The 27,686-nt window shown below is 31.3% G+C and overlaps 2 protein-coding genes and 1 long non-coding RNA gene across 3 annotated transcripts; all 3 read left to right on the top strand.

Moving 5' to 3' along the window:
- Positions 1 to 8,420: 8,420 nt before the first annotated feature.
- Positions 8,421 to 10,896, top strand: LOC114737536 (ethanolamine-phosphate cytidylyltransferase-like). The gene is made up of 5 exons (XM_028925489.1): positions 8,421 to 8,536; positions 8,623 to 8,743; positions 9,373 to 9,438; positions 9,950 to 10,066; positions 10,781 to 10,896. Exons 1-5 carry the CDS (start codon positions 8,421 to 8,423, stop codon positions 10,850 to 10,852), a joined length of 492 nt encoding a protein of 163 aa, XP_028781322.1. The 3' UTR covers positions 10,853 to 10,896.
- Positions 10,897 to 21,567: 10,671 nt separating this feature from the next.
- LOC114737527 (uncharacterized) lies at positions 21,568 to 23,347 on the top strand. Its single transcript, XM_028925477.1, has 7 exons — positions 21,568 to 22,140; positions 22,373 to 22,461; positions 22,665 to 22,731; positions 22,894 to 22,932; positions 23,014 to 23,052; positions 23,142 to 23,189; positions 23,279 to 23,347. Exons 1-7 carry the CDS (start codon positions 21,568 to 21,570, stop codon positions 23,345 to 23,347), a joined length of 924 nt encoding a protein of 307 aa, XP_028781310.1.
- A 1,703-nt stretch (positions 23,348 to 25,050) lies between these two features.
- On the top strand, positions 25,051 to 25,918 carry LOC114737523 (uncharacterized). Its single transcript, XR_003739440.1, has 2 exons — positions 25,051 to 25,140; positions 25,573 to 25,918. It is a non-coding gene; the product is annotated as an uncharacterized LOC114737523 (long non-coding RNA).
- The last annotated feature ends 1,768 nt before the right edge of the window (positions 25,919 to 27,686 follow it).

The raw sequence follows: 27,686 nt of genomic DNA, 5'->3' as shown, positions 1-27,686 counted from the left end.
GTTTTTAAGAAAATTAGAAATTATTATATTTACATATTATGCAAAAATTATATAACTATTTAAAATTATTATCTTAATCAGTAATTTGATATTTTAATTTTTTATTAGGTGGTTATGTGAGAGTTCGCAAGCTTGGATAAATATTATAGAACGCCAGGCATAATATATCAATCATATATAATTATTATGGTAGAAATGAACTGAAGTGTGAATAATGGATTTATGGTTAAAAAATAAAACATTTTTTATATAATCATAACAAATAAGTCTACAGTCCAGAAAATAATGGAATGTGGGATTCTCAAGCCATAGTTATGTTTCATACAATTATTATGGATCCATTTGAATGCATGGGCTTTCCCGGTAACACCAACTTCCTTCATCGAAAGCAATCAAGCAACAGGAAATAAGTCTCCACGAATTATAAAGGTGAATGCAATGATGTCTAGATCAACGGTTTTTATTACCCATCAAAACCAGTCCTTTGATATCAAATGATTCTTGCAAGTGCCTCTTAGAAAAATTCGGCTCCGATAAGTAGCTGAAGATGAGGAAGCAGAACCAACGGCAATTTCAAATGCTAGCCATGAAGTTGTAAGACTCAAGGGGTGTTTGGATGAAACCAAACCATAGTTTGAAGAATAATTTCTGGAAAATAGATTTTGGAAAGAATAAATTCTGTGAAAAAGTGATTCTGAGAAGTGGGAGTGTTTGGATAGTTGTTACCAGAAACACTTTTTACATATGCAAATTACTAAAAGGAACATAAGTTAATATGATAATTATATAAGGAATATATTTTATAATATATTTTGATTTGAAGAAATAAAATTGTTAATAAAATAATTTTTACTAACATAATTAATAATATATAAGATAATATAATTAATAATTAATTAATATGTGTATATATATATTTATAAAACATAATATTAAATTATCCTTGTGATGGAGAAAGAGCACAGCAGGAAGGCGTTCTGAAGAGTGAAGAGTGAAGGACCGAGGAATGAAGAGCTGAAGGCATCAATTATTGGGGATTGTTCTGTCATCTGCCATGGACTCATGCCAAACGTTCCAATAATTTAAGTCAGAAGCAACTCCCAACTACTTTCGGTGAAACCATGGTTTTGGGGTTCCAAATCATGGTTTGACCTCAATCTATGGTTTTATATTTTCTGATGTTGTTTGGATGGTATTTTCTCCAAACCATGGTTTGGGTCTCCAAACCATGGTTTGAAGATACATCCAAACAGGCCCTCAATATATGGGAAAAAATTTCTCAGCAAGCAGAAGAGAGGAACACGGTCACTACATTTTCCCGAATGCCTAGTTTTAAACACCAACTAACACAATCTACTTGCTCATCCTTCTTCCGTCATCAAAACTGGAAACCCACACGCACACAAATACACTTATTGTTGTGGAAAGACTCGTCTTTCTTGGCCACCCATTAAACAACATATGGTAACCACCCAAATCACACAAATAGCATCAATGGAACACAAAAAGCAACAGAGTATCAAGTTAACGGAAAAAGTAGAATCACACCAAAAATTGAACGCGGAAGGTGGTCGACGACAGCTTATGAATACGAAATTAGGAGTAAACGGGAAGGAACAAACTGGAAGTTTCGGTCAATGTTTGCCAACGCCTGATGCAAGTGGAGTAGCCGAGATTTTCATTCAGACGTTCAGCTTTCTTGCTGCCTTGTACGAATAATAGCTGAGTTTGCAAATGAAAATAGGGCGACTTTCAGTTGTTTTAAGTGTATCTCATTAGACGCAAAGACGTATATTCACACTTTACTAAGTTGTACTTAAATCCCTGATTTTAGCACGGGATAAAATCTGGTGCTTTGGTTTCGGCGTTAATGCGAAGACCTCCTGCCATACATGTGGCTCCATGTGGTCCTCTGCCCCGCTTTGTTACCGCCCTTATCGTCAATGCATGGCCAGTAGAACTGTCGCCTTCGAACCTGTCCGTACGTGAACCCGACCCAGTTGCTCCGCCCATAAAATGACCATAAAGTGCACCCTTATTCGCCAAAGTACCATGCTCCTCAGTGGCTAGCTGACCTGACTTTTCGCCCCAAGTCTGATCAAAATCTTGAGGCCGTCTTTCTTCTTCCTTTTGTATCACATTCTCGGCAACTCCTGTTTCCTATTCAGATCTATGACCAGGTATTCTTCTTGTTTCTTTGCTTTGCCCTCTGTTGTTTTCAAATTCTTCGATTGGATTTGGACAACTTTCTCTGTTCTCGGAGCTAAGCTGTGCAGTAAGAACTAAGAATCATTTTTTAGATCCCTGGTTAACACATTTTCTTACTTAAAAAGGGCTCAGAGGGACATCCCATGAGCTTGCAATTCTTTTTTTTTTTTTTTTTTGGGGGTTATGTTGCAATAAGCGGGGTTCCGGTCAGGATGGGTGCGTCCACGCGTGTTCTACAATGCACGTCGTCAACGCTTGGACTTGGCGACCCATAAGAACTTCTTTTTTTTTTTTGGCGCGGCATAGTCTCAAAAAATCAGAGAAGTTGGCTTGGAAGCTGAAAGTTTCGGTTAATGTTTGCCAACGCCTGATGCAAGTGGAGCGGTCAAGATTTTCGGGATTGTTATCAAAATGCTACACCCAGCAAAATAAATTATCATGATGCTCTATTGTGAAAAGTATTTTCCTAAATGCTATACTCATGGGGTGTTTGACAATCTCTAAATCATGATTTCAGAAGCACTTTTTCATAAAACGAGACAAATTCTTGTATATAATTATTTCGTAAACCGTAAAAACACTTCTGAAACCATAGTTTGGTTTCTATCTAAATACTCTCTAACTCATTCGTCACAAGAACGAGTTTGAGTTTTTAAAAAAGTTATTTAGGAGGAGAATGAGTTTTATGTCTGATAATTTTTTTTAACAAATTAAAAACTCATTCAAGACATGAACCACTTTAGCCTGTCAGAGCACATACTACCACTGTCACCACTGCCTCGTCTTTTTCTCTTTCATTTCAGCAAAATTTACAAACAAAATGCCGATTATATCACTGTGCCCAAGCCCCCAAACTAACAAATCACCGATCTCCTTCGCCGTTTGTACACAGTTCTGGCCAACAACCAGGCGAAACCCATGATGTGTTCCCAAAAGAAAAGGGCAAAACCTATAAGCCTTCCAGCGGGCAAAAGAAGATACCAGACCCAAAGGTACTCCTCTGAAACACCCATCATCTACAATGTTCATGCTCAATATTTAGAGTCATGTCAATGTTAATTCACAGTAAAAACTAATTACACGCTATTGCCTTTTCTTTTCTTTTCTATTCTTTTTTGATCTCCTCTTCATTTCGGAATTCCCAGCAGCATGATTTAAATGCATATTATTGTGCCCAAGCTCCCCCACTAATAAATCACCGGTCTCCTTCGCTGTTTGTACACAGTCATGGCATACCTTAGAGACTATAAGACGACGCCTCACGACAGGAACCAAACACATTTGAGTCACCAGTGCTGGAGCAAGTTGTGGTCCCCCTCTCCCCCCCCCCCCCCTTTTGCTTTCGGAATTTCTCTCTTTGATTCCCGTTATTGCTATGATTTCCTGGGATTGTCTAGGGTACTGTGGCTGATATTTCTCTTTGCTTATGAACTTATGAGAGACCCCTTGGCTGATATTTCTTTTTGCTTATGAACTTCTGAGACACCTTACCTCCATTGTGCTTGTTCTGATCTAGAGTATATTATACTGGTGAATTTTTTATTTCAGGGCAACACTATTATGACGTTGGTGCTATCATTGACCTCCCCTAACCCCAAAAAGAAAATAGAGAGATAATTACTAGGGCTAAGATGCGCCTAGCACCCTGAACTATTTACCCAGGTGCGTCCAGTGGCCTCAAGTAATTTTGGGTGCATCCAGTGTCCTAAACTAATTAAAATGATGCGTCCATATCTCAGTCTAACAGAAATGTTATGTTTAACTGTTACTTTCCTGACTCAGCTTAAAGTTGACCTCAGATATTCTAAATGGCAGACATATAGACATTTAATATGTATTATTCTTACTCAAAATTGAATTTATTTCCTTCATCTTCTTCTAAATAAATTGACTTTTGAGTAAGAATAATACACATCGGGTGCCCATGTGTCTACCATATAGAATATCTGGGGTCAACTTTAAGCTCAGTCAGGAAAATAACAGTTAAACATAACATTTCTGTTAGCCTGGGATATGAACGCACCATTTTAATTAGTTTAGGACGCTGGATGTACCCAAAATTACTTGAGCTAAACGCACCTGGGTAAATAGTTCGGGGTGCTGGGCGCACCTTAACCCTAATTACTATAAAGTCTCAAGGAAAGAATTTAATTACTAAATATCAAATTAAGCTGTTTGCTATCATGACAAATCAGTACCCAATTTTTATTGTGGATTTCTGGTTTATTAATATATTGATTAGTGATTGAAAAATTAGGAAAGAATTTAATTACTAAATATCAAACACCCATGTGCCACACTTTTTTTTTTTTTGTTGAAAAAAATCCTTTTTTAATTTCATTAATTATATATACAGGGAAAATGAGGGATGTTGGGTTATAGAATATAGAGAGGGAGAAGGAAAAAGGCAGAGGCGAAGATGGGACATGAAATGGAAGGCGTTAAACGACAAAATGATAAAATCAATGCTACATAATTATTAGGAAAAATTAGGAAGAAGGACCTAAAAAATAGTATTTCTAGAGGGAATCAAAAAAATCACAATTATTTAGAAGGACGAAATACTAAAATATAAATTCAAAAATAATAAATTACCCCTAACAAAACCTCCTAAATTACGTCCTACCTTTGTAGTTTTTCTTAAAAAACTAAACCTAATACCAAAACCACCCGTCATCCCCATGTCCTTATATATCCTTTATTAATTCAACATTTCTCTCATCCAGATTGGTATTTATATCATCAATATTTCATTTAATTATTAACATGAGTATTTATCAATTTTTTATTCATCATTACGTTTCTTTGCCTAAATTCATATTATCAACATTAATGTCTGCTAACGTCTTTTCACCAAAACAAAAACCAAACTTATTTTATATCTTGTTAGAATCATCAATCAATCATCAATCAATTATATTCTTGAAAACTTGTAATATCTGATTCCCTTAAAACGGGTCGGGTATGATATTATAAGATCTAAATATATTCAATTAATAATAAAATCTGAATAATATTTTGATTGGAATTTGGGTATATTGAATTAAATGAGGAGCATCATTATTAAATGAGATTTTAATAGAGGCTCAAATGAAGAAATTAATAATTAATTTTGAATTTTAATAATATCTTAATTGGGATTTGAATATATTAAATTAAATGAGAAGTATCATAAAATAATATGTCAATTGGGGTTTAAATGGAGAGATAAATAATTAATTTTACGTTTTCATATGTTTCTCCTAAATTCTACATCTTGAATTCAAATACAATCTGAAGGAATAAAAAAAACATACTTCTATAAAAAATAAATCTTGAGCTATCTTAAATAATACAATTTATTAGAATTTAAAATTTAATCAAATATTTTAGTCCGTGCATCGCACGGGGGAGAAATTTCTAGTTATCTATGTAAACTTAAGTGATAAATATAAGAGGAAATATTAAAAGATTTAATGCAGATGAAAAAAATTATATTTCACTTACAAAAATAACAAGGGAGCACGCCCCAAAAAAGTTTAGCCTGTAAGCAAAGAATAGACTAATGTAGCAGATATTAAATTTTCTACTTAATATATATATATCTTAATAATTGGTGCATCAAAATGTTCAAAATGCATTATCCCCCCAAAAAAACCTCATTATTACTTTTTTTTATTGTGATTTATCATAAAAATTTTTAATTACAGGGAAATGTTTATTGACAATTTTTTTTTTCTTATACACAAGTATTTTCTAAATTCTAGCGGAGGTAATCAAAATTTCACATGAAAGATATATATATTATTTGCTTTCTATTTTATTGAAATTATATGTATTTTTTATTTTTTTAAAAATTACATAATTTCTTCTAAAATAAAAATAAACTATACAAGCGTTCTTGTTTATTTATTTAAAGTTACTCAATTTTTCATTTAACTTTGTAGACATATGTCACCTTTTTTTTAACATATATAATAAGTTATAAAAGAATCGCAAGTTTTACTAAAACTGGCTAACTTTTGATTTCAATCGAAATTTGTGCTGATTCTAAAAATAAAATTCTAATTTTTTTGTAACTGAATAATACAATAGATATTTAAGTAAGTTACAAAATTTGACAGAAATACTGTTTAATTTAATAAAGTTTATAAATTCATAGTCGTTTTAATTTTTAACCAGAATGTGGGAGAGAAATTTAGGAGGTTTGGTTAGAGGCAATTGAGCAATTTTAAATTTATATGTTATTATCTGGTTCTTTTAAATAATTATAATTTTTATGATCCTTTAAATTAAATATTATATTTTCTGGGTCCTTCTCACTAATTTTCCTAATTATTAATATTTAGCAGTTACTTTTAATCATATTTAACCGAACCGTCAAATTAGAACACATCAAATATTCTCTGATCGCATCAAATATTTCAAGAATATTTTACAATTATTGATTAATAACTGTCAAATGATGTGATTTTATTTGACAGTTCTTTCTTAATAATTGTCAAATAAAATCATCTGATTTGAATGCTTTTTTATTAACAATTAAACCTTACTTTATTAATAACCGTCAAATGAGTTTAAAAAAAGTGTCAAATAGAGTGCCCATGCCAGTGAAACATTTTAAAATCTTTCTTCTTAATAAAAATATAGAATATATAGTAGAAAATAAATCTAAAATAGTCAACTAATGAATTCAAATATAACTAATTCATCATAGGTTCAAAGGTTATTGTTTTTAAAATTTCTTAACTTTTAAAGATCAGTGTAAAGAAAGAGTGAAGTTTAAGCTTAAAAAATATATAGATCAAATCCAAGGGTAAAATTATAAATAGATTCAAAAAATTTAACCATTAAATAGAAATAAAAATAATCAATCATGAGTTAAAGTTTTTAAGCAATCCAAATTTTAAATTTAAATAATAAATATGATATTATGTGCCTAAATAATAGTACATAGATTTATTTTTTCCATTTCCAATTTTGTCAAGGTAACTCATTATTCTGGTTTTCCAATTCAGCCTCATAAGACCCAACCAAGAAGACTCAAAGCATAAATGCATAGTCACCACAAAAGCCAAAAACATATTGTTGCTTTTTCATCGTTTTCTGACGAAACGCCATTTTCTCTCTTTCGTTATTGTTACTTTCTCATTCCTCGAAAATAACCGTTCAGTTTGACTCTTCAAATGTACTACTCCGTCTCTTATTATAAAATCTTTTTAACTAAATTGTGTAATTTAAAAAAATAGTTAAAATTAGTTAAAAGTAATTAATATGTAGCAAATGTAATTTTTTTCCAAATATATTCCTATATATAAATGGGTAGATATGAGTGAATAATAGTGAGATAAATAAAAAGAGAGAATGTATTAAATGCATTAAACTATGGTTAAAATAGGTAATAATACATTAAATGTTCAGACAAATTCAAAAAAGATCTTATAAAAAGAAACAAATCTATTCAAAAAATTAGATCTTATAATAAGGGACGAAAAGAGTACTATATTATTGGAAGGTTGCACTACCACATACATTCTCATTTGTTTTCCCCATTTTATCTTTTTCTTTTTTTTGATTTTTTTGCAGAGAAGATCAAGGCATCTAATAATATTATTATTTTAGTTGTCAACATAAGCTTTATTTTAATCTAATATTTCACGGCAAAAAATTAATCTAATATTTATGATCTTTGTTAAGTTTATAATTATTTTTTTATTTGATGATGTTTAATGACTTCATGTATAAACTTGATAGAATTTTTATAATGAGTATGTTAATCTAAGAGGGTTGGGAGATTTAATTTCAACAACTTCAATGGTGAAAGTACATCTAACATCATGAAGTATTTTTTTAGATGGATCTAGTATTTTAAATTATTATGTATTGCATCTGACACTTTAAAGCATTTTTTAAGATGTATTTAGCATTCTAAAATATTTTTAATACAATTTTACACTAAGCAATTTAAGGTGCTAGATTCATTAAAAAATAATTTAGGGTAATGGGTGCACTTAAAAAAATATTTTAAGGTGCTGAAAATACTAAAATATAATTTAAGGTACTAACCACATCCTTTAGGATGTCGAATGCACCACAAAATACTTAAGAATACTGAATGCACTTCAGGATGATGGATGCACTTTATAATTTTAATAGCTATTTATTAATAGTAATAAACTCTTACAATTATATCTAATTCCCTGAATAGTTGGCAATCTGGCATTAGGTCATCAATGGAGCCTACTTTATGGCATTCGGTCATCCAAATTTTTAACCTGAATACGTGGCAACCTGGCATTCAGAAACAACGTCAGTCATTTACCTCCTTGGTGTCTTATCCCAGGACCTTGTCTCTTTAAAGTGATTTCTCGTCGTCAAAACATGTATACAGTAATTATTAGACAATTTTGACATATTTTGCTAATGGCTTTATAGTGCAACTAGAGGAGCACATCGCCCAATCAGGAATCTGCATGAGAGAAGTCTAAGTGTTTTAGCATGCCGCCACGTGGACGAGGTTATAATTGGAGCACCATGGGAGATTTCAAAGGATATGGTTAGTTCTTAAACTCCGTAGTTCAATTATTTTGGAATCTTTCTTTGTTCATATGGGTAATATTGTTTTGATCAATGATCATTTAATGGAGAGAATAATTGAATTGATGTCTATCTATTATGAATCTATGTAAGCTATTAAACTGTAAACTGAATGGCACCTAGTTCATGACATCTTTCTTTTCCCATGTTTTTGAGTTTTGAGCCACTGTTAGGCTATTTTAAATGCCAGAGAAAATAAGTATGGCAGGAGGGCCTGAGGGAACTACAGTCCTTCCATTCTTTCATAACATATCCCTTTTCTTGGGATGAAACCAGCACGTGAGTTAGCTTATTTTATGCATGTTTGACAATAGACATGTTTTGATTATTGTCAGCAAAGCTGCAAAACATGTCTTCTAAATGCTGAGTTGCGTTGGTCTTGCTAGGTTCAGTAGCAAAGATGCAGCTGCTATTTTGGCCTTGTTTGAAGAGATCTCTGGTTCAATATCAAGTGTTAATGCTTTTCTTTTTATAATATTTTGATTTTAATGCTTTTCTGTCTATAATATTTTTAGAAGTAGTAGTTAAGTAATTACTCATACATCCATTATTGTGATGCACTGATTGTTGAATTTCTGTTGAGTGCAGATCACAACATTTAACATCTCATTAGTTGTCCATGGTACCATAGCAGAAAATAATGATTTTCAGAAGGCAAGGTTGCACAATTTATACCAAATTCTGATCTATGTACAGTTCTCTGCTTTTGTTGCTGTTGAAGGAAAAGTTTCAGGGAAAAATACTCTTATTTTATTGTGAATAATCTGAATTACAGAGGGCAAGAACCGAAAAATAAATAGTTACCAGAGCAAGAGGATAGCACGCAGGGCATGCTCCAGATAAGGGAAGAAAGAAGAAAATAAAACACAATAATTTGGGTAATAAAAGCTTAACTATAAACGAAAGAAGGTGAGAAAGTGAAAAAAAGAGAAAAAGAAAAAGTATCCGTTGCAAGAAATCTGGGGATTAAAGGAAGATTTGGGTCAGTAATTATTCATGCCAGATCTGGAATGCTTTCCAGATTCGGTCACCCTTCATTTTTTAACCAAATCAGTCTCCGGTCCTTATAGATTTCAACCCTGGTGCCAACAGAAGGCAATAACTTGCTTTTGTCAGATATAGAATTACACCATTTAGGTGGCCACTGAGATTGGTTTTCATACAGGAAAATAGCAATCCATATGCTGTTCCCATCAGCATGGGCATCTTCCAAATCCTTGAAAGTCCTCTAGATATCACAACAATAAATGGAAGGATTGTAGCAAATCATGAGGCTTACCAGGTAATTATCTTTTTCCGTCCGTTTTGCATTCAAGCATATTATTTTTTATGCTATTCTGTTACTTAGGTTCTGATCAAGGTGCGCATCTCTCTGTGCATTTGTGATACCATTGGTCCCTTTTTTGTGTGTGCTTCTTTTTCTTGAATTGAATTCTTGCAGAAATAGGATTTGAACTTGAGACCTTAAGAAGTTTTGAGCCTGGCAAACTACCAAGCTGCTTGGCACCACAATATAGAGGCGACTTTAGAATTACTAAAGAAAGAAGGATTTAATGCATCCTTCTGTCATGCATGCACTCATAGGAACCCATTTATTCAGGAAGCATCTGTCCAGATTACCGCAGATCTCAACAACTAGCACTTGCATGTTTAAAAAGGAAAGATGTTAGATGCACTTCTACAGTGATGATTGTAACTTTCCATGAATTGTCCATCTATCTCGGGTATTTCCTCTTTTTTAATTGGGAGACTGACGAATCAAATAATCTTTTTATTCTAATTTTTTCCTCTTCTCCCTCTAATTTTTGTTGGAATCTCAGTGATTTTCAGTTTGTTCATTTCCTATTGTCCCTTATTTACCTCACAGGATCTCATCATCGCAGTTATTTTTTCCATCAATGTATCATGTTTTTATTATGTATTGTTTCCTCATGTCATTTGCTTACAATTTTCGTCCTAGTACCGTTGTCATTATTATTTTCCATTATGCATGCAGAAGCGCAATGAAAAGAAGGGAGAGAGTGAGAACAGATACTACGAGGATAAGTCATATGTGTCTGGTGACTGATTTTATGGATCGTTCTTTATCCGCTGTGAAGGACACATGTTTTTGGTTTTTTTAATCTTTCTTTTCCCTCTTAACCTTATATTTAGGACTTCTTGCAGTTAGATTACATTTAGTTTTAGCCCAAATGATTATGTTGTCTTTACAAGTCAGAACCTTAAGATTATTTAATTACTTTTATTTTGGCTATAACTAGACGCCGTACCCGTGCGATGCAGGAGGTGATGCATTCTCGATTGTCTTTTAAGTTAGATGTAAGTTCTGGAAGTAATGAATTTATCATACTAATGAATAAAATGATTAGATGAATAAGTGAGAAGAGATTGTGAAATCTAGAGACATTTCAAGTCTAAAGAAGATAGTATTTGAATATTCAATTGACTGATTCTATTAAATAATACTCCCTCCAATCTTATTTATAAGCTTCTAATTTAGGAAGAGATGTAGTCCATTCTATAAGCTTCAATTTGGGTTTATTTTAATATTTAATGTATTTTTTTAAACTTTGCTGTTAATTATTTATTCTCTCTTTTTTGTCATAATCTCTTGTAACATTTACCCATATATTCTCTTTCGTCCTTTTTCTCATCTATTATAAAGATATATTTGGAAACGTAAGTATATTTTTAACCTATTTATTATTTTAAACTAATTTTAACTAATATTCGTTATTTGTAAATTAGTTATTTGAAGTTTATAATAAGGGATATGTCATTTGGATATGTGGAGTTCACAACGGCTTAGAGGGGTCTATACTATCCTTTATAACTAAATTTTCTGGAATTTCAATGGAGGTTATTTTATTTGCTCAACCAACTGAATTTCTGGAATTTCAATGCGTACTTCTCCAATTTTCCACAACCACTGTAAGAAATTCTTGATTCAACTTTGTTCTTCTAGTGGAGAGTTAGGCATGGGTCATCCAATAATTTGCGGTGATTCCATAACTCAGAGGAGTCTAAAGTCCATCATCATTCGGCTTTCTCATATAACTTCGTCACAAAATTTAAAAGTTAATTTGTGATGTGATATTCTTTTATATATATAAAAGAATTTTTGGCATTTGATGTTAGGCGGGTAGTGAAATCTACTCAAATATCTTTATGTTTATTGTGAAAATTAACTGAAGTTATGTCTATTGTGCGTCGGATATAAATTCACATAACCGGAACTCCTTTTACTGAAAAATTATCCATAAATGCTTCAATTACCATTCGAAACAATTTCTTAGTGTCCTGGCAACAAAATTAATCTCTATTCCCATAACCCAAAAAATCAACAATCAATACCACTACACCACTACAGAAAATTGAATCGATGGGCACATTGAAATAACTAATTTAGAGGTATTTGGTAATATGAAAAAGTGCTTTTCAAAAACACTATTCCGTAAAATGAGACAAACTTCTTCACATATTTAGTTTATATATATCATAAAAATACTTTTAAAATTATGGTTTGGTTTTCACCCAAATACTTTTTTACTAGGAAAAAAAAATCTGGTCACCCAAGCCGTCAAAGATTCCTCCAATCTGCATCACATTCAAGGCAATATAGAATGACACAGGACGACCAATAGACTGATCTAATAATTGCTCCATTCACATGTATCTTTAACTTGGAGCGGACCCTTGTGAATGTCTTATTTTGATTCCAAACTCATTTTTATCTTCAATTTCATGTTCACATAATTTAATCAACCCTATGCATCATTAACATTATGATTTAGATGGAAAACTTGAGTTGCTAGAGTTCACTTCACACGCATCCCTATCTTCAATTTCATTTTCACCTTTAATTAACCCAAAACGCGTCATTAAGATCATTATATAATGAATTAGATGGAAAACTTTCATGTTGCTAGAGCTATTTGTACTCTTTTTCCGAATAGATATATACATTATATGAGGTATAAAGCGAGTTATATCATTGGTAGTTTACGAAGAAAGCAACTTCTTCCTCAATCATCACTAACATATCCTATAAAACCACGTGTCCTTGCCCAGCAACTACTACTGTTCATTCTCTTCCCACCTTCACCAATATTTACTTCAATCTCACTAGTTTTTTTTCCTCTCGAAATTTAAGTAACAAAATAAAAATATTCCTTTTTTCATTGCTAAAGAAAACTTTTTCCTAGCATCTATATTTAGTAAATATGTTGAAAAATAAATATAATTGCATGCAGTCCAGTGAAACACGAAGGAAAACCCCCCTCAACATTTCATATTTCAATTCAAGAAAACAAATATAAAAAGTTTCAAGTTGTAAGAGCAAGAAATCTTCATTGAGCAAGCGTCATTTTTCTAGCCGCCTCTGTATTTATCGTATGATAAAGCTCCTTGATCATACATACACCAACAAAAATATGACTCAAGTTAGCTTCGCAACTTGAGTAATGCTACCTCCGGTCTTTAATATAAGATCTCATTTGATTTTTATTTTAGTCCAAAATATAAAATCTTAATTCACTTTTTCTCTCATAATTATTCAATTTTTTCAGGTAGTCTTTATAATAATGATAATTCTAACCAATACAATTGATTAGCAAGGATATTTTAGGAAAAACAATACTTATTTATTACAAATAACTAACTTAACTAGTTTTCTTAATTCATTCAAATTAGTCAACTAGCTCTTATATTAAAGACCAAAGGTAGCATATCAAGTTGATTTTCCTTCTATATTCAGATACGCTGCATTCTGCAGCATCAGGAGAATACACATGGGATATGAGCTGCATGATGATTTTGAGCTGGGGTTAACTGCTCTGAAGATGCCATTACCCAAGATGTCTAAAAACAAACCAAATAATTCACGTTCAACCATGAAAGCAATATATATGCCTTTAATCAAAAGACTCTGAAAAGAACATAAGACATATAGTGCAAACATAATGCATCAATTCAGAAAAATAATAATCCAAGGGATAGTTGATTGCAGAGCTTCCATTAATCAGTAAACTCTTGGTCAGAAAGAACTTGAAAATACCACCTCTGGTCCTTAATATAAAAACTAGTTGACTAATTTGAGTAGACTAAAAAAACCAGTTAAGTTAGTTGTAATAAGTAGATGTTGTTTTTTCTAAAATAAAATTACTAATCAAGTATATTGGCTAGAACTACTATTATTACAATAACTACTTCGAAAAAAACGAATAAATATGAAACACAAAGTGGATTTTAGGACCAAAATAAAAGTTAAACGAGCTTTTATATTAAGGACCAGAGGTAGTATATAATAAGGCTTTCACAATCGTCCAAAAATGCTATGAGCAAGAGACAAATGATATTAGACTAAAATGTATCATATGATAAAATCAACCGGTAAAAGTTCATTCAGCTAACAAACATAGCATGAAGAATGCGGTAACTTCTGCTACGCCATCAAAATCACGCCTCGGACAAAATCAAGCCATGACTTTTCCTGCCTAACAATCCAAGATCGCGTTTAGATTGTTAACTCATCACTTCAAAATATGGATCTTTTAGAAAAGGAAAATTATTTCCCTGGGAACTATAAATGAAGCATCCCACCGGGAAGATTTAAGAACCCCTGTTAGCAACTAAGCATCCCATCTGGAAGCCTCCATCACTCATCCACCTGGTAAATTTCATATCTTCAGGAAAACTATAATAAAAGAATCTAACCAGATGAAAAATCACATAAGCACTAAAATCCAATTGAAAATTCAAACGAAGCGACGCACCTGTACCGTGATTCGACAGAGGGTTATCAGAAAATGATTACATATCATACTCAAACAAAAAAAAATGGATATTATTTATATATTGTGCAGAGATTACTGAATTTTTGTAAATATAATTTAGAAAATAATATAAGACCTCGTCTTTTATTTTGGTCCTAACAATAAGATCCTAATCTATTTTATCTCTCATATTTATATATTTTTTCCCAAAGCATTACAAAAAAACATAGGATTATCGACGGAATTTAGCAACGAAATCGAATTAGCGACGAAAAATTTCCGTCAATAATTAGCGACAAAATTTCTAACCCGATTTTTTAAAAAAAATTTTTAAATGTCACGTGGCACCTCAACTAGTCACCACATCATCGCCGATGACCACTGCCACATGTCCCTACCACCTCACCTATGCCTGTCATGTATGCTGCAATCTCACATGTCACCTTATGACGCCACATGTCATCACCACATAATTCATCATCAAAATGACTTTTCCATGGCTCAAACTTGGGACCTCGTCTGTGCGCCTGTGCGGCTTTACCAGTTAGGTTGCAATGAACTTGTTGACTTACTATGCAACATTAAATAAATATATATAATATTCTTTTACACAAACAATTATATATACATATATATTATTAAAAACTAAAAATAAACTATATCATAATTTTAATCATAACTATTTTAATGGCAAAATAATTTTTAAATATTTATTTTACTATTTCTTTTATGATGTTTTATTTTTAATATAATTTTAATTTCCAATGACACTAATTTTGAATTTTAAATCATAAATAATTTTTGTATAAATAATTTTTTAAATTTATTTTCAATTAATATTGATAAGATATGCAATTTAATTATATATGTATTATATTACATTATATTATATTATCTATATGTGTTTTATATATTTAATGAAAACCATTTATAATTAGTAAAAAAAAATCTTGTTATTCAAAAAATAACTACTATAATAAAATCTAATAAATTATTCTATATAAAAAATTGAATGATTTGAATAGATTATGATAAACACTATTCTCCTACTTGTGTATGTATCCTATGTAATTTATTTTTTTAAAATTCTTTATATATGCTTTTTTTTTTTTTTACATTGAAGACCAAAATCAATCTATATCATGGTTATTAATTATATCATGATTAAACTTTATTGTTTAATGATTGAAATTCAAAATTCACTTTAATATTAGATTGTGTTTATATAAATTCATTTTTTGGTTTTGAATTTCTACCATATATTATATCTTTCAATATATTGTACATATGATAAAATTATTTCTTTCTTATATCAATTTGTATAAAAAAGTTATTAATATTTTTATTATATTTTTTTAATTATTATTAATAATCAAGAGGAATTGATTTTAACGAAATACAAATAATTTTTCTAAGAAATTATCTTCCTATTCTCAGTATGTATCTAATGATAACATGAATGATGATTATACTTTCATTAACAGCACAAATATATCAATTTATTTTACAATTAAAAATATATTTAAATCATTATATTTTTAATTATGTTATTATATAGATTGTTGTAAGATTATAATCTAAATTAATGAAATTTAAAATTAGTGACGGAATTGCAACGAAATAGAATTAGCGACAAGATTAGTGATAAAAACTTCTGTGACAAACAATTTAGCAACGGAATTAGCAATAAAAATTTCTAACGGAAAAAATTTCACTGGTAATTCCGTCGCTAAATATTTACTGATAGATTTTTCAATGGATTAGCGATGAAATTTAGCAACGGACAGAAACTCTGTCATTAATCTGTTGCTAACTATAGCGACAGAATTTTTATCGACGGAATAATTTTCCATCGCTAATTTTGTCAGTAATGAGCTTTGTTTTTGTAATAAAATAATTCTTCTAATAATAATAATTTTAGCCAATACATTTGATTAGTAAGGATATTTTAGGAAAGCCAATACCTATTTATTACAGATAACTAACTTAACTTATTTTCTTAATTTTTTAAATTAATTAACTAACTTTTGTCATTAGAATCAGAAGTAATATTATACAGGGATAAGGTCCACTTTTGTCTCCGAAGCATCCGCTCTCGGTTGCCTTCACTTCTGCCCTCCGCTGCTCTGTGGCTCCGTCATCATCTGATAGTACAAGCACCCAAATTTGACAACAGCAAGCACAAGTTCCTAGATCTAACGCTATTCTTAATATTTCTGGCTCATGTTTTAACATTTATAGAGTTGAGAAAAAGAATAGGGTAGTTGTACGATTTTAGAGTGGCTATAGAATATTTTTAAGTTATATATTTATATATTGATAGATATTTATGTGTGATTTTCTAGACTCTCTCACATTTGAAAGCTTTGGGGTAACTTTGTATAATTACCTGTAATCTAAGAAATAATAGGTAACTTAGAAATGGTTGTATATGCATATTAATTATTTGCAAATGTTATTGTTGTTAGTTTTCTAATAAAATAATTATTTTAGTATAAAATGTGTGTGTATAGATATGTTTATGTATGATAAATATTGAGTTTTCAAACAAACAGAACTTTAATTTATATACATTTCTATTTCATCCATGACTTATGCTATTAAATACTATTTGCAATAATTAAATATCTCGATAGTTATGATTATTGAATTATATTGAATTGCACTGTTGATTTTCATTATTTTTTATTAAGAATAATGGTATATTTGTTAATATATTTTGTTATAACATTATTTATCATGACATATACATTCTATGATGGGTTGAGATAAGAAAGAGATTGGTATGATTTAATTAACATGTAGTATGTCATCACTCGATACATGATGGATGACACTTGTTAGAGCTCACTTCTTTCATATTTTTCTTTAGTCGAAATTCCATTGAAGTTGTGAAACATGTGACACCTCCCTTTTTTTTTTTTTTCCTTTTAAGGACGGGAGCCATAGTCCAGACTTGAACTCTATATCTTTAGTCAGGTATATCTCGAGTACTAATGAGCTTGAAACAATCCAATTCAACAGATAAGTTTTTGTTAAACTATATGTTAGCCTATGATTCCAATCAGCGAAATAAGAATGGATAGTGATATAAAGGTGGTTGCATAATGCATTTAATGTTGTCAAACGCATATTGTAAATGAATATTGATTGGCTCTATTGTTGATTTAATGATAAAATTTTGGTACAATTTAAACACTTGATGTGTATAAATATATACATATAGTTTTGATAAAATATGTGTATTTTGTTTGTATATGTTAGAGATTTCAGTTGTGACTAAGACGTTGGATCTTATCCTTTCCATTAATATTTTTATGTGATGGATTTAGTACAAATCAAGGAAAGACAGCAATGGAATAAGCCAATAAGACTTTCGCATTTTATTTTACTAAGTTATTCAAAAAGATTTATTTTGGAACTATGAGATGTTATTTATGTTTGGAGCTGAATACCTTTTTTTTTTTTTAAATAATTTGGATATCAGAAACACTTAGGGCTATTTATGAAATATTTTCTTACGTATATGGATTATATGTTTAAGGTGCTATAAAAAGTATAACTAAAATTTCACCAAAACAAAAAAAGTATAACTAAATTGTGGCCTTCGCGGTCTCTAAACGATTGAGTGCCATGAACAACTAAAGGCATAACTAAATTGCTGCCTTCAAGGTCTCTAAATGATTCCCAGAAAATAACAACATAACTTGAGAAGAATAAAAAACTTTAGCAATTCCAAAATAGGATGTAAGAAGTGTTGTGAAAATCTGGTGCATAGTTTTTCCTGGTAACCCCAACTTCCTTCATCAAATGCAATGAAGCAACAGGAAACAAGTCTCCAAGAATTATAAAGGTGAATACAATGATGTCTGGATCAATAGTTTCTATTACCTGTTTACTTTCTGCACTTGGCTCCCTAGGTATTCGTTCAAAATATGCATGAAGCTTATCTTTAGCAAAATATTTGTGTACCATCAAAATCAGTCCTTTGATATCAAATAATTCTTGCAAGTGCCTCTTAGGAACATTCATGCTCTGATAAGTAGCTGAAGATGAGGGAGCAGAACCAACAGCAATTTCAAATGCTATCTCATAAAGTTGTAAGACTGAATATCTGGGAACAAATTTACTTGCGAATTTTTTGATAAATTAGTGACGGAATTTTTCCGCTGCTAATATTAGCGATGGATTAGCAGTGAAATTTCTATCCGTCGCTAATCTGTCGAGACATTTGTAAGTAAATATTTAGCGATGGAATCAGTGACAGAAAAATTCTATCGCTAAATTGTTTGTTACAGAAGTTTTCGTAACTAATTCCGTCGCTAATTCTATTATGTTGCAACTCTATCGCTAATCCATTACTAATTTGAAATTTCATTATTTTATATTATAATTTTACAACAATTTATGTAATTAAGGATATAATGATTTAAATGTATTTTTAATTGTAAAATAAATTGATATATTTGTGGAGTTGGTGTTAGTAAAGGTATCATCATCATTCATATCATCATTAGATACATACTGAGAATAGGAAAGCAATTTTTTAGAAAACTTGTTTATATTTTATTAAAATTAATTTCTCTTGATTATTAATAATAACTAAAAAATATAATGAAAATATTAATAACTTTCTTGTACAAACTAATATAAGAAAAAATAATTTTATCATTCATACAATATATTGAAAGACGTAATATATAATAAAAATCTAAAACTAAAAAATAAATTTATATGAACACCTCAATTTATGATTATAAATCAAACTAATATTAAAGTGAATTTTGAATTTCAATCATTAAACAATAAAATTTAATCATGATATAATTAATACCTATGATACAAATTGATTTTGGTCTTCAATGCACAAACAAATAAAAAATTTTAAGAAAATAAATTATATAAGATACATATTTAAGTAAAAGAATGTTGTTTATCATTATCTATTCAAATCATTTAATTTTTTATATAGAATAATTTATTAGATTTTCTTATGGTAGCTATTTTATGAATAACAAGATTTTATTTGTAATTATAAATGGTTTTCATTAAATATATAAAACACATATAGATAATATAATATAATGTAATATAATACATATATAACTAAATTATATATCTTATCAATGTTAATTAAAAAAATTTTAAGAATATTTACGAAAAATAATTTATGATTTAAAATTCAAAATTAGTGTCACTGAAAATTAAAATTATATTAAAATTTTTTTTAAAAGAATAAAACATTATAAAATTTGTGACAAAAATTAGCACCAGTAATAAGTGACAAAAGAATTAGTGACAAAACAAATTCTGTCGCTAATTCATCGTTAAATAAAAATTCCGTTATTAAATTCTGTCACTAATCATTTTTTTTTTTTTAGTGCTTCACTAAGTTTTATTTAAATCATTTTGGAACTTTTGATTAGTAAGTTCCATGAGACATTTTTACAGTACTTTGTATTCCTTAAAACCTTAGTGTCATTTTCCCTTTTAAATCCATACATACGTATGTGTGTGTTATATTCACAGGGCCCATGCATACATATGCGTGTCATTTTCCCTTGTTCGGAATATGGATGAGGCCGAAAAACAAAAGAAAAGAAATCTGGGGCGTGTGATCTTGTCTTTAATTCATTTCACTGGGGCCCACGTTGCTATTATAGCTCCCATTCTTTATTTAATCTCCCTTGAGCGGCTTCACATGGGAAAAATGACTGAACAAGACAAGGTGGAGATTAATAAATACCAAAAAAGAGAGATAAGCTTTATAATGCCTGCAAAGAAAAGAACACGAGAATGAGATTTTGAAATTCAAGTTAAAACAACGCCCCTTATTTTGACTCTAAATAATAGGGTTTGTGAACATTCTGTAATGGTAAATTTGTGAGCAGTTACATGAAGAAGCTTTCCGTGACTGGAGAGCCAGCTTGCCCTCCTTCCTAAATTACAAAGTTTGAGTGAGTTTCTGGTTCTTCATTTGAAGGTGAAGATGAGGGACTGAGATGCGTCCAGTGGAAAGTTTTCATAATTAGTTGAAGGTTGAACCGAAGGGTGGAATCTTTTTTTTCCCCCTGTTAGCTGTATGGTTTGTTGGATATGTAATTTCTTTTGGTTGTTTTGTGACAAGTTTGAACTTTAAATATTTTGCATTGTAAGTTTGACATGGGTCTGATACTTTGGATATTAATTACTTTGCAATAAACTCTGTTTTGAATGCCTGGCTTTATTTTTTCTGATGTCCTGTTTTCGGTGTTAGATTATTAAATTAATACTCTCTCCGGTTCTAAATATAAAACTCATTTTGTAGTTAAATTACACTACAAAATAGATCTTATGTTTAGGACTGAAAGAATATTATAGATGAGGAAATTTTGAAAGATGATACAGTTAATTGGACAACTGTGTATAAAACTTTTGGCCAATGCAGTTTTGTAATATAGTCCCCCACTTGCATTGCTTTCGGTTGCATCAAGTTAATTATTATTGATTAATGATCAGGCTATGTCTGCGTCAAGCGGGACCACGGACTACTTTTTGAGAAATTCTTGCGTGCTCCGAGTCACTGTGCAGCACCCAGTAAAAGTTTGTCACCGGAAATTTATTTTATGTTGTGTCAGTATTCCTCACATGCGTTTATGTCACCTAACATTCCCTACTTTGGGCCTTCTGCTTTCAGAGTCAACAAGTTGACCTTTACCTCCTTCCTCTGTTCCTCTCCACGTCAATCCCAATTGTGAAGACCTTAATCACGAGTTACGATCCTTTTGTGGTCGCCACGATTCTGGGAACTGTGGAAGGGAGCATTTTGTTGAGGTCAGTACGTTTCTTTGATCCTTTTTTTCTTTGGCCAGTAGCAGAACTCCTAGTACAACCTTGGCTACACCCTGTTCTTGCATTTCGTGTGGAATAAAAAACATTTGATCTTTTTCCCATATTAGATTCTCTGTTATGTTTTAGCTGAGCTTGGCCTGCATATTTTTTCTCCATAACCTCAGGCTGTTGCTGATACATGGATGGAGACAAGAGAGATAGTGTAATTAAGTGCACGATTTGGGATTTTGTGGCAAGTGTGTCAGCCATAAATGGCCTGGTTTGCTTTGCTCTCGGCGACGTCTACAAAAAGTCATTTGGAAAGTTGGGTATGGGCGGTCTCGTTATTTATCTGTCTGTCGGATTAATTGTGTGTATGCTCATATGGCTAACCCGGAAAATTAAAGTTGAAGAAGGATTCCAAGTTCCTGTGCTCTCTCTGGTGTTTGGTCTAACATGTTTAGCCTCCACCATCCTTGACATGCTTGGGAGTGGAAAAGCAGATGTGTTTAGCATTATCTCGTATGGTTCATTTGCCTTGATGTCCTTATCCGTGTCGAGGAAGTCTGAGCTTGGATTCGAAACTGGCTTCTCCTCTTTTTTCCTGTCATTGTTTGCCTCACAATTTCCAAAAATCAACCGGCTGCTCACACCGATTGCAATAGTCCTCTGCTCGGTCACCTTTTATATTTTCCGCTCAACACAAAGAGGAGGAGGACAGCATGATTCCACCAATCCAAATAACGATGCACATTTAAGAGGCGTAGAGCAGGTTAAATAACTTAACATTTATTATCACTTTCATAAAGATGTATCTTCCCCAAAATACCGGACAAGTTGCGGGGAAAGCATATTAAACATATTAGATTCAGGCAATCCGCAAAATATGGAGGAAGAAGAAGATTGTTCGTCCTTGACGGCTACGGGAGATCAAATCTATTATTAATGTTCATTTTGCTGATTAAATCTTTCACTCTTGTGTTAATGGTTCCATTTTGTTGCAGCAATCATCGAGCGATCGTATCCCTGAAACAGACCTCAGACAAGAGCTATTTAGAAGGGCGCGCTTCTCTAGAACACTACCATCTACAAGGTTCATGCTCAACATTTAGAGTCATGTTAATGTTAACACACAGTAAAAATTAATTACGCAATATTGCCTTTTCTTTTCTTTTTTAATTCTTTTTTAATCTCCTCTTCATTTCGGAATTCCCAGCAGCATGGTTTTAATGCACATTACTGTGCCTACGCTCCCACACAAATAAATCACTGATCTCCTTCGCTGTTTGTACACAGTTCTAGCAAATATTCAGTCGAAACCTTTGAGCATTCCATCGGGCAAGTGAAGATGGCGGAACCAAAGGTACTCCTCTGAGACATATTAGATTTAGGCAATCAGCAAAATATGGAGGAAGAAGAAGATCGTTCGTCCTTGACGGCTGTGGGAGATCAAAATCCAATATCAATGTTCATTTTGCTGATTGAATATTTCATTCTCGTGTTAATGGTTTCCATTTTGTTGCAGCAATCCTTGGGCGATCATAAACGACATACCAATGTGGAGGTGGGAGATCAAATTCAATATCAATGTTTATTTTGCTGATTAAATTTTTCACTCATGTTAAAGGTTTCGATTTTGTTGCAGCAATCCTCAGGCGATCATAAAGAACGTACCAATGTGGAGGTGGGAGATCAAATCCAATATTAATATTTTAATGTTTGTTTTTCTAATTAAATTTTTTACTCGTGTTAATGGTTTTCATTTTGTTATAGGAATCCTCAGGCGATCGTATTTTTTCAGAAAAAGAAGAACAGACCAAGGTGGTGGTGGGACATCAAATCCAATATCAATGTTTATTTTGCTGATTAAATATTCCACTCTCATGTTAATGGTTTCCATGTTGTTGTAGGAACCCTCAAGCCATGATAGTTCTTTAAAAGAAGCACGGATCGACATGATGGTAGGAGATCAAATTTAATACCAATGTTTATTTTGCTAATTAAATATTTCACTCTCATGTTAATGGTTTCCATTTTGTTGTAGGAATCCTTAAGCCCTCAGGATTCTTTAAAAGAAGGACTGGCCTGCCCAAGCTGCGTAGGAGATCAAATTCAATATCAATGTTTATTTTGCTAATTAAATTTTTCACTCATGTTAATGGTTTTCATTTTGTTGCAGAACGTATGCAATAGTTGTTCTATAGTAAGATATAAGAATGGAGCGGTGGCACATCCAATCCAATATCAATGTTTATTTTGCTGATTAAATATTTCACTCGTGTTAATGGTTTCCATTTCGTTGCAGCGATTTTCGGGCCATCGTATCCTAGAAACAAGCCTCCCACAAAGGCAAACCAAGAGGTACTCCTCTAAAACACCATCATCTATAAGGTTCATGCTCAATATTTAGAAGGTGTTTGGATGAAACCAAACCATAATTTAGATAATAGCTTCTGAAAAATAAATTTTGAGAGAATAAATTTTGTGAAAAATAGATTTTATAAAAAAGTGATTAAGTATTTACATAGTTGTTATCAAAAGCATTTTTTATATGTACAAATTACTAAAAAATGTATAAGTGAATATGATAATTACATAAAAGATAGATTTTATAATATATTTTAATTTGAAGGAATAAAATTGTTATTATATATTTTTTACCAATATAATTAATAGTATATAAAATAATGTAATTAATAGATAATTAATATGTGTATATACATTTATAAAACATAAGATTAAATATGTTTATAGAAAAATAATTGAGAGGTGTTAAAGTCATATTACCGTTGTAATCTACCTTGATAGATATAATTATACTCTCCAATTTGAGTCACAAACAGAATAGATTCACTTTTTCTGAAACCATAGTTTTGAACCTAAAACCATAGTTTGTTGATTTTTCTCCTGTTTGACAAATTTTTGACCCAACCCATCATGATTTCATATATTTGCCAAACAGGGCCTTAAAGTCATATCAATGCTAATGCGCAGTAAAAATTAATTACAAGATATTGCCTTTTCTTTTCTTTTTTAATCTCCTCTTCATTTTGGAATTCCCACCAGCATGATTTAAATTTATATTACTGTGCCCAAGCTCCCACACAAATAAATCACCGATCTTTTTCGCTGTTTGTACACAGTTCTGGCGAACATCCAGTCGAAACCGATATTGTGGCTGGAAAAAGCAAAAGCGAGCAAAAGAAGATAGCGGACCCAAAGGTACTCCTCTTAAACATATTAGATTTAGACAATCAGCAAAATATGGAAGAAGAAGAAGATCGTTCGTCCTTGACGGCTGTGGGAGATCAAATCCAATATTAATGTTCATCTTGCTGATTAAATTTTTCACTCATGTTAATGGTTTCCATTTTGTTACAGCAATCCTCCTCAGGCGCTCGTATCAATGAAACAGAACTCCGACAAAGGCGAAAGAAAAGGCACTCCTCTGAAACACCATTATCTACAGTGTTCATACTCAATATTTAGAGTCATGTCAACGTTAATCCACAGTAGAAATTAATTGCACAATATTGCCTTCCCCCCCCCCCCTCTTTTCTATTCTGTTTTAATCTCCTCTTCATTTCGGAATTCCCAGCAATATGATTTAGATGCATATTACTGTGCCCAAGCTCTCACACTAACAAATCACCGACCTCCTTTGCCGTTTGTACACAGTTCTGGCCAACAACCAGGCAACACCCATGACGAGGTCCCAGGAGGCAAAACTCAAAAGCCTTCCAGCAGGCAAGAGAAAATAGCGGACCCAAGGGTACTCCTCTGAAACACCCACCATCTACAATGTTCATGCTCAATATTTAGAGTCATGTCAATGTGAATGCACAGTAAAAATTAATTACACGATATTGCTTTTTCTTTTCTTTTCTATTCTTTTTTAATCTCCTCTTCATTTCGGAATTCCCATCAGCATGATTTAAATGCATATTACTGTGCCCAAGCTCCCACACTAATAAATCACTGATCTCCTTCGCTTTTTGTACACAGTCATGGCATGCCTTAGAGTCATGTCAATGCTAATTCACAGTAAAAATTAATTACGCAATATTTCCTTTGCTTTTCTTTTCTTTTCCTTTTTAATCTCCTCTTCACTTGGGAATTCCCAGCAGCATGATTTAAATGCATATTACTGTGCCCAAGCTCCCACACTAATAAATTACCGATCTCCTTCGTTGTTTGTACACAGTCATCGCATAACCCAAAAGGCTAGCAGATGACGCACCACGACAGGAACCAAGGTGCCCCATTGAAATTGAGTGAGGGTGAGAGCAGCCAAACGCATTTGGGTCACCAGTGTTGGAGAATGTTGTGGTCCCTCTCTTTCTCTTTGCTTTTCGAATTTCTCTCTTTGATTTCAGTTGCTGCCATGATTTCCTGGGATTGTCTAGAGTACTGTGGCTGATATTTCTCTTTGCTTATGAACTTATGAGACCGTTTGGCTGATATTTCTTTTTGCTTATGAACTTATGAGACACTTTACCTCCATTGTGCTTGTTCTGATCTATATTATACTGGTGAATTTCTTATTTCAGACAACCTTATTATTACATTGATGCTATCATTGACCTCCCATAACCCCAAAAAAACAAAAAAAAATAGAGAGAGAATTACTATGAGATCTTAAGGAAAGAATTTAATTATTAAAAGTTTTAGTGATAACTGAGCAGTATAAACCAGTTATCATTTCCTACACAGGAAATTGTTATTACATGCTTCTCAATTGTTAATGGATTATAGGGTAATTAAATCTCTTCCTTAGGATCAGATTGCAATTCTCCAAAAATAAAAAGTAAAATTCACCTTCTATTTAATCATGCATCTTGCCGGCTTAGGTTTATTTTCTACTTTTTCTTTCATTTACTTTGGTCCTATGGGTGTTGTTTGGTTTAAACTGATGTAAAGTCCAATATGTTGGTATCGTTTTACTTTATTTGAATAACTTGATTTTTTTCCCAAAAACATTCACTTTTAATTAAAAAAAATCAAATAAATAAGGCCTAGTCTGATTATGTTTAATTGGAACTTAGCCCTTTATATTTTCCAAATCATGACCATGTGTTTACATGTTTAAATCACAGCCAATCAGATTATATTTAATTTTTGTTTCCAAATATCAAATTAAGCTGTTTGCTATCATGACAAATCAGTATCCAATTTTTACTCTGAATTTCTGATAGGTTCATCTTGTAAATTTTCAGAATTTTCACTTTTTTATTTATTAATATATTGACTATTGACTCAAAAATTCCCTAAAGCGTGATTGACTCTAATATCAATTCTAATTTTTTGCACGTCAAACACATATGTGCCACACCTTTTTTAATTTCATTAATTATATATGCAGGGAAAATGAGGGAAGTTGGGTTATAGAACATGGGGGGAGAGGGAAGAAGGTAGAGGCGAAGATGGCGTTAAACGACTAAATGATAAAATCAATGCTACATAATTATTACTCCTCCGATCCTTAATATAAAATCTATTTAATTAATTTAATTAAATTAAAAAAGTTAAGTAAATTAGCTAATTATAAGAAATATAACATGTTTTTCTTAAAACACCATAATCATCTTCTTTAATATCATCCCTCCCTCTTCTATTTGATTATGGTTAAGGAAGTATCTATAAGGGTAATTTAGAAAAAATTGATAAAAATAAGAAATAGGTCTTATATTTAGAATAAAAATCAACTCAACAATTAAGTTATATATTAAGGATAGGAAGAGTAATATTTAATAGTTACTTTTACTCATATTTAACGGAACCCTCAAATTAAAACAAATCAAATATTCTCTGATCGCATCAAATTTTTCAAGAATATTTTACAGTTTTTTTTTGGTTAATAATCGTCAAAATTAAAAAAGCGTCAAACAAAATGCCCATGCCTGTGAAAGATTTCAAAATCTTTCTTCTTAATAAAAAATATAGAATATATAGCGGAAAATAAATCTAAAATATTCAACTAATGAATTCAAATATAAATAATTCATCATGGGTTCAAAAGTTATTGTTTTTAAAATTTCTTAAATCTTAAATTTAAATAATACATAAGAGGCTAAGATAAGTGTAAAGAAAGAGTGAAGTTTAAGTTTAAAAAATATATTCATCAATTTCAAACTAAAATTATAAATCAATTCAAAAATTTTAACCATTAAAGAGAAATAAAAATATTTAATCATGATTTATAATTATTAAGGGGTCCCTTTTTTTTTTTGGTGATTTTTTATGGAGAAGATTAAGGCATCTACTGTATTATAGGAAGGTGGCGCTATGCATTCTTATTCTGTTTTCCCCCATTTGATT

Source organism: Neltuma alba, unplaced genomic scaffold (assembly GCF_004799145.2).
Source record: "Neltuma alba isolate B1F8T4 unplaced genomic scaffold, ASM479914v2 tig00002777_pilon, whole genome shotgun sequence".
NCBI lineage: Eukaryota > Viridiplantae > Streptophyta > Magnoliopsida > Fabales > Fabaceae > Neltuma > Neltuma alba.
The sequence above is the reverse complement of the archived record's forward strand: the minus strand, read 5'-3'. Positions and strand labels throughout refer to the sequence as shown.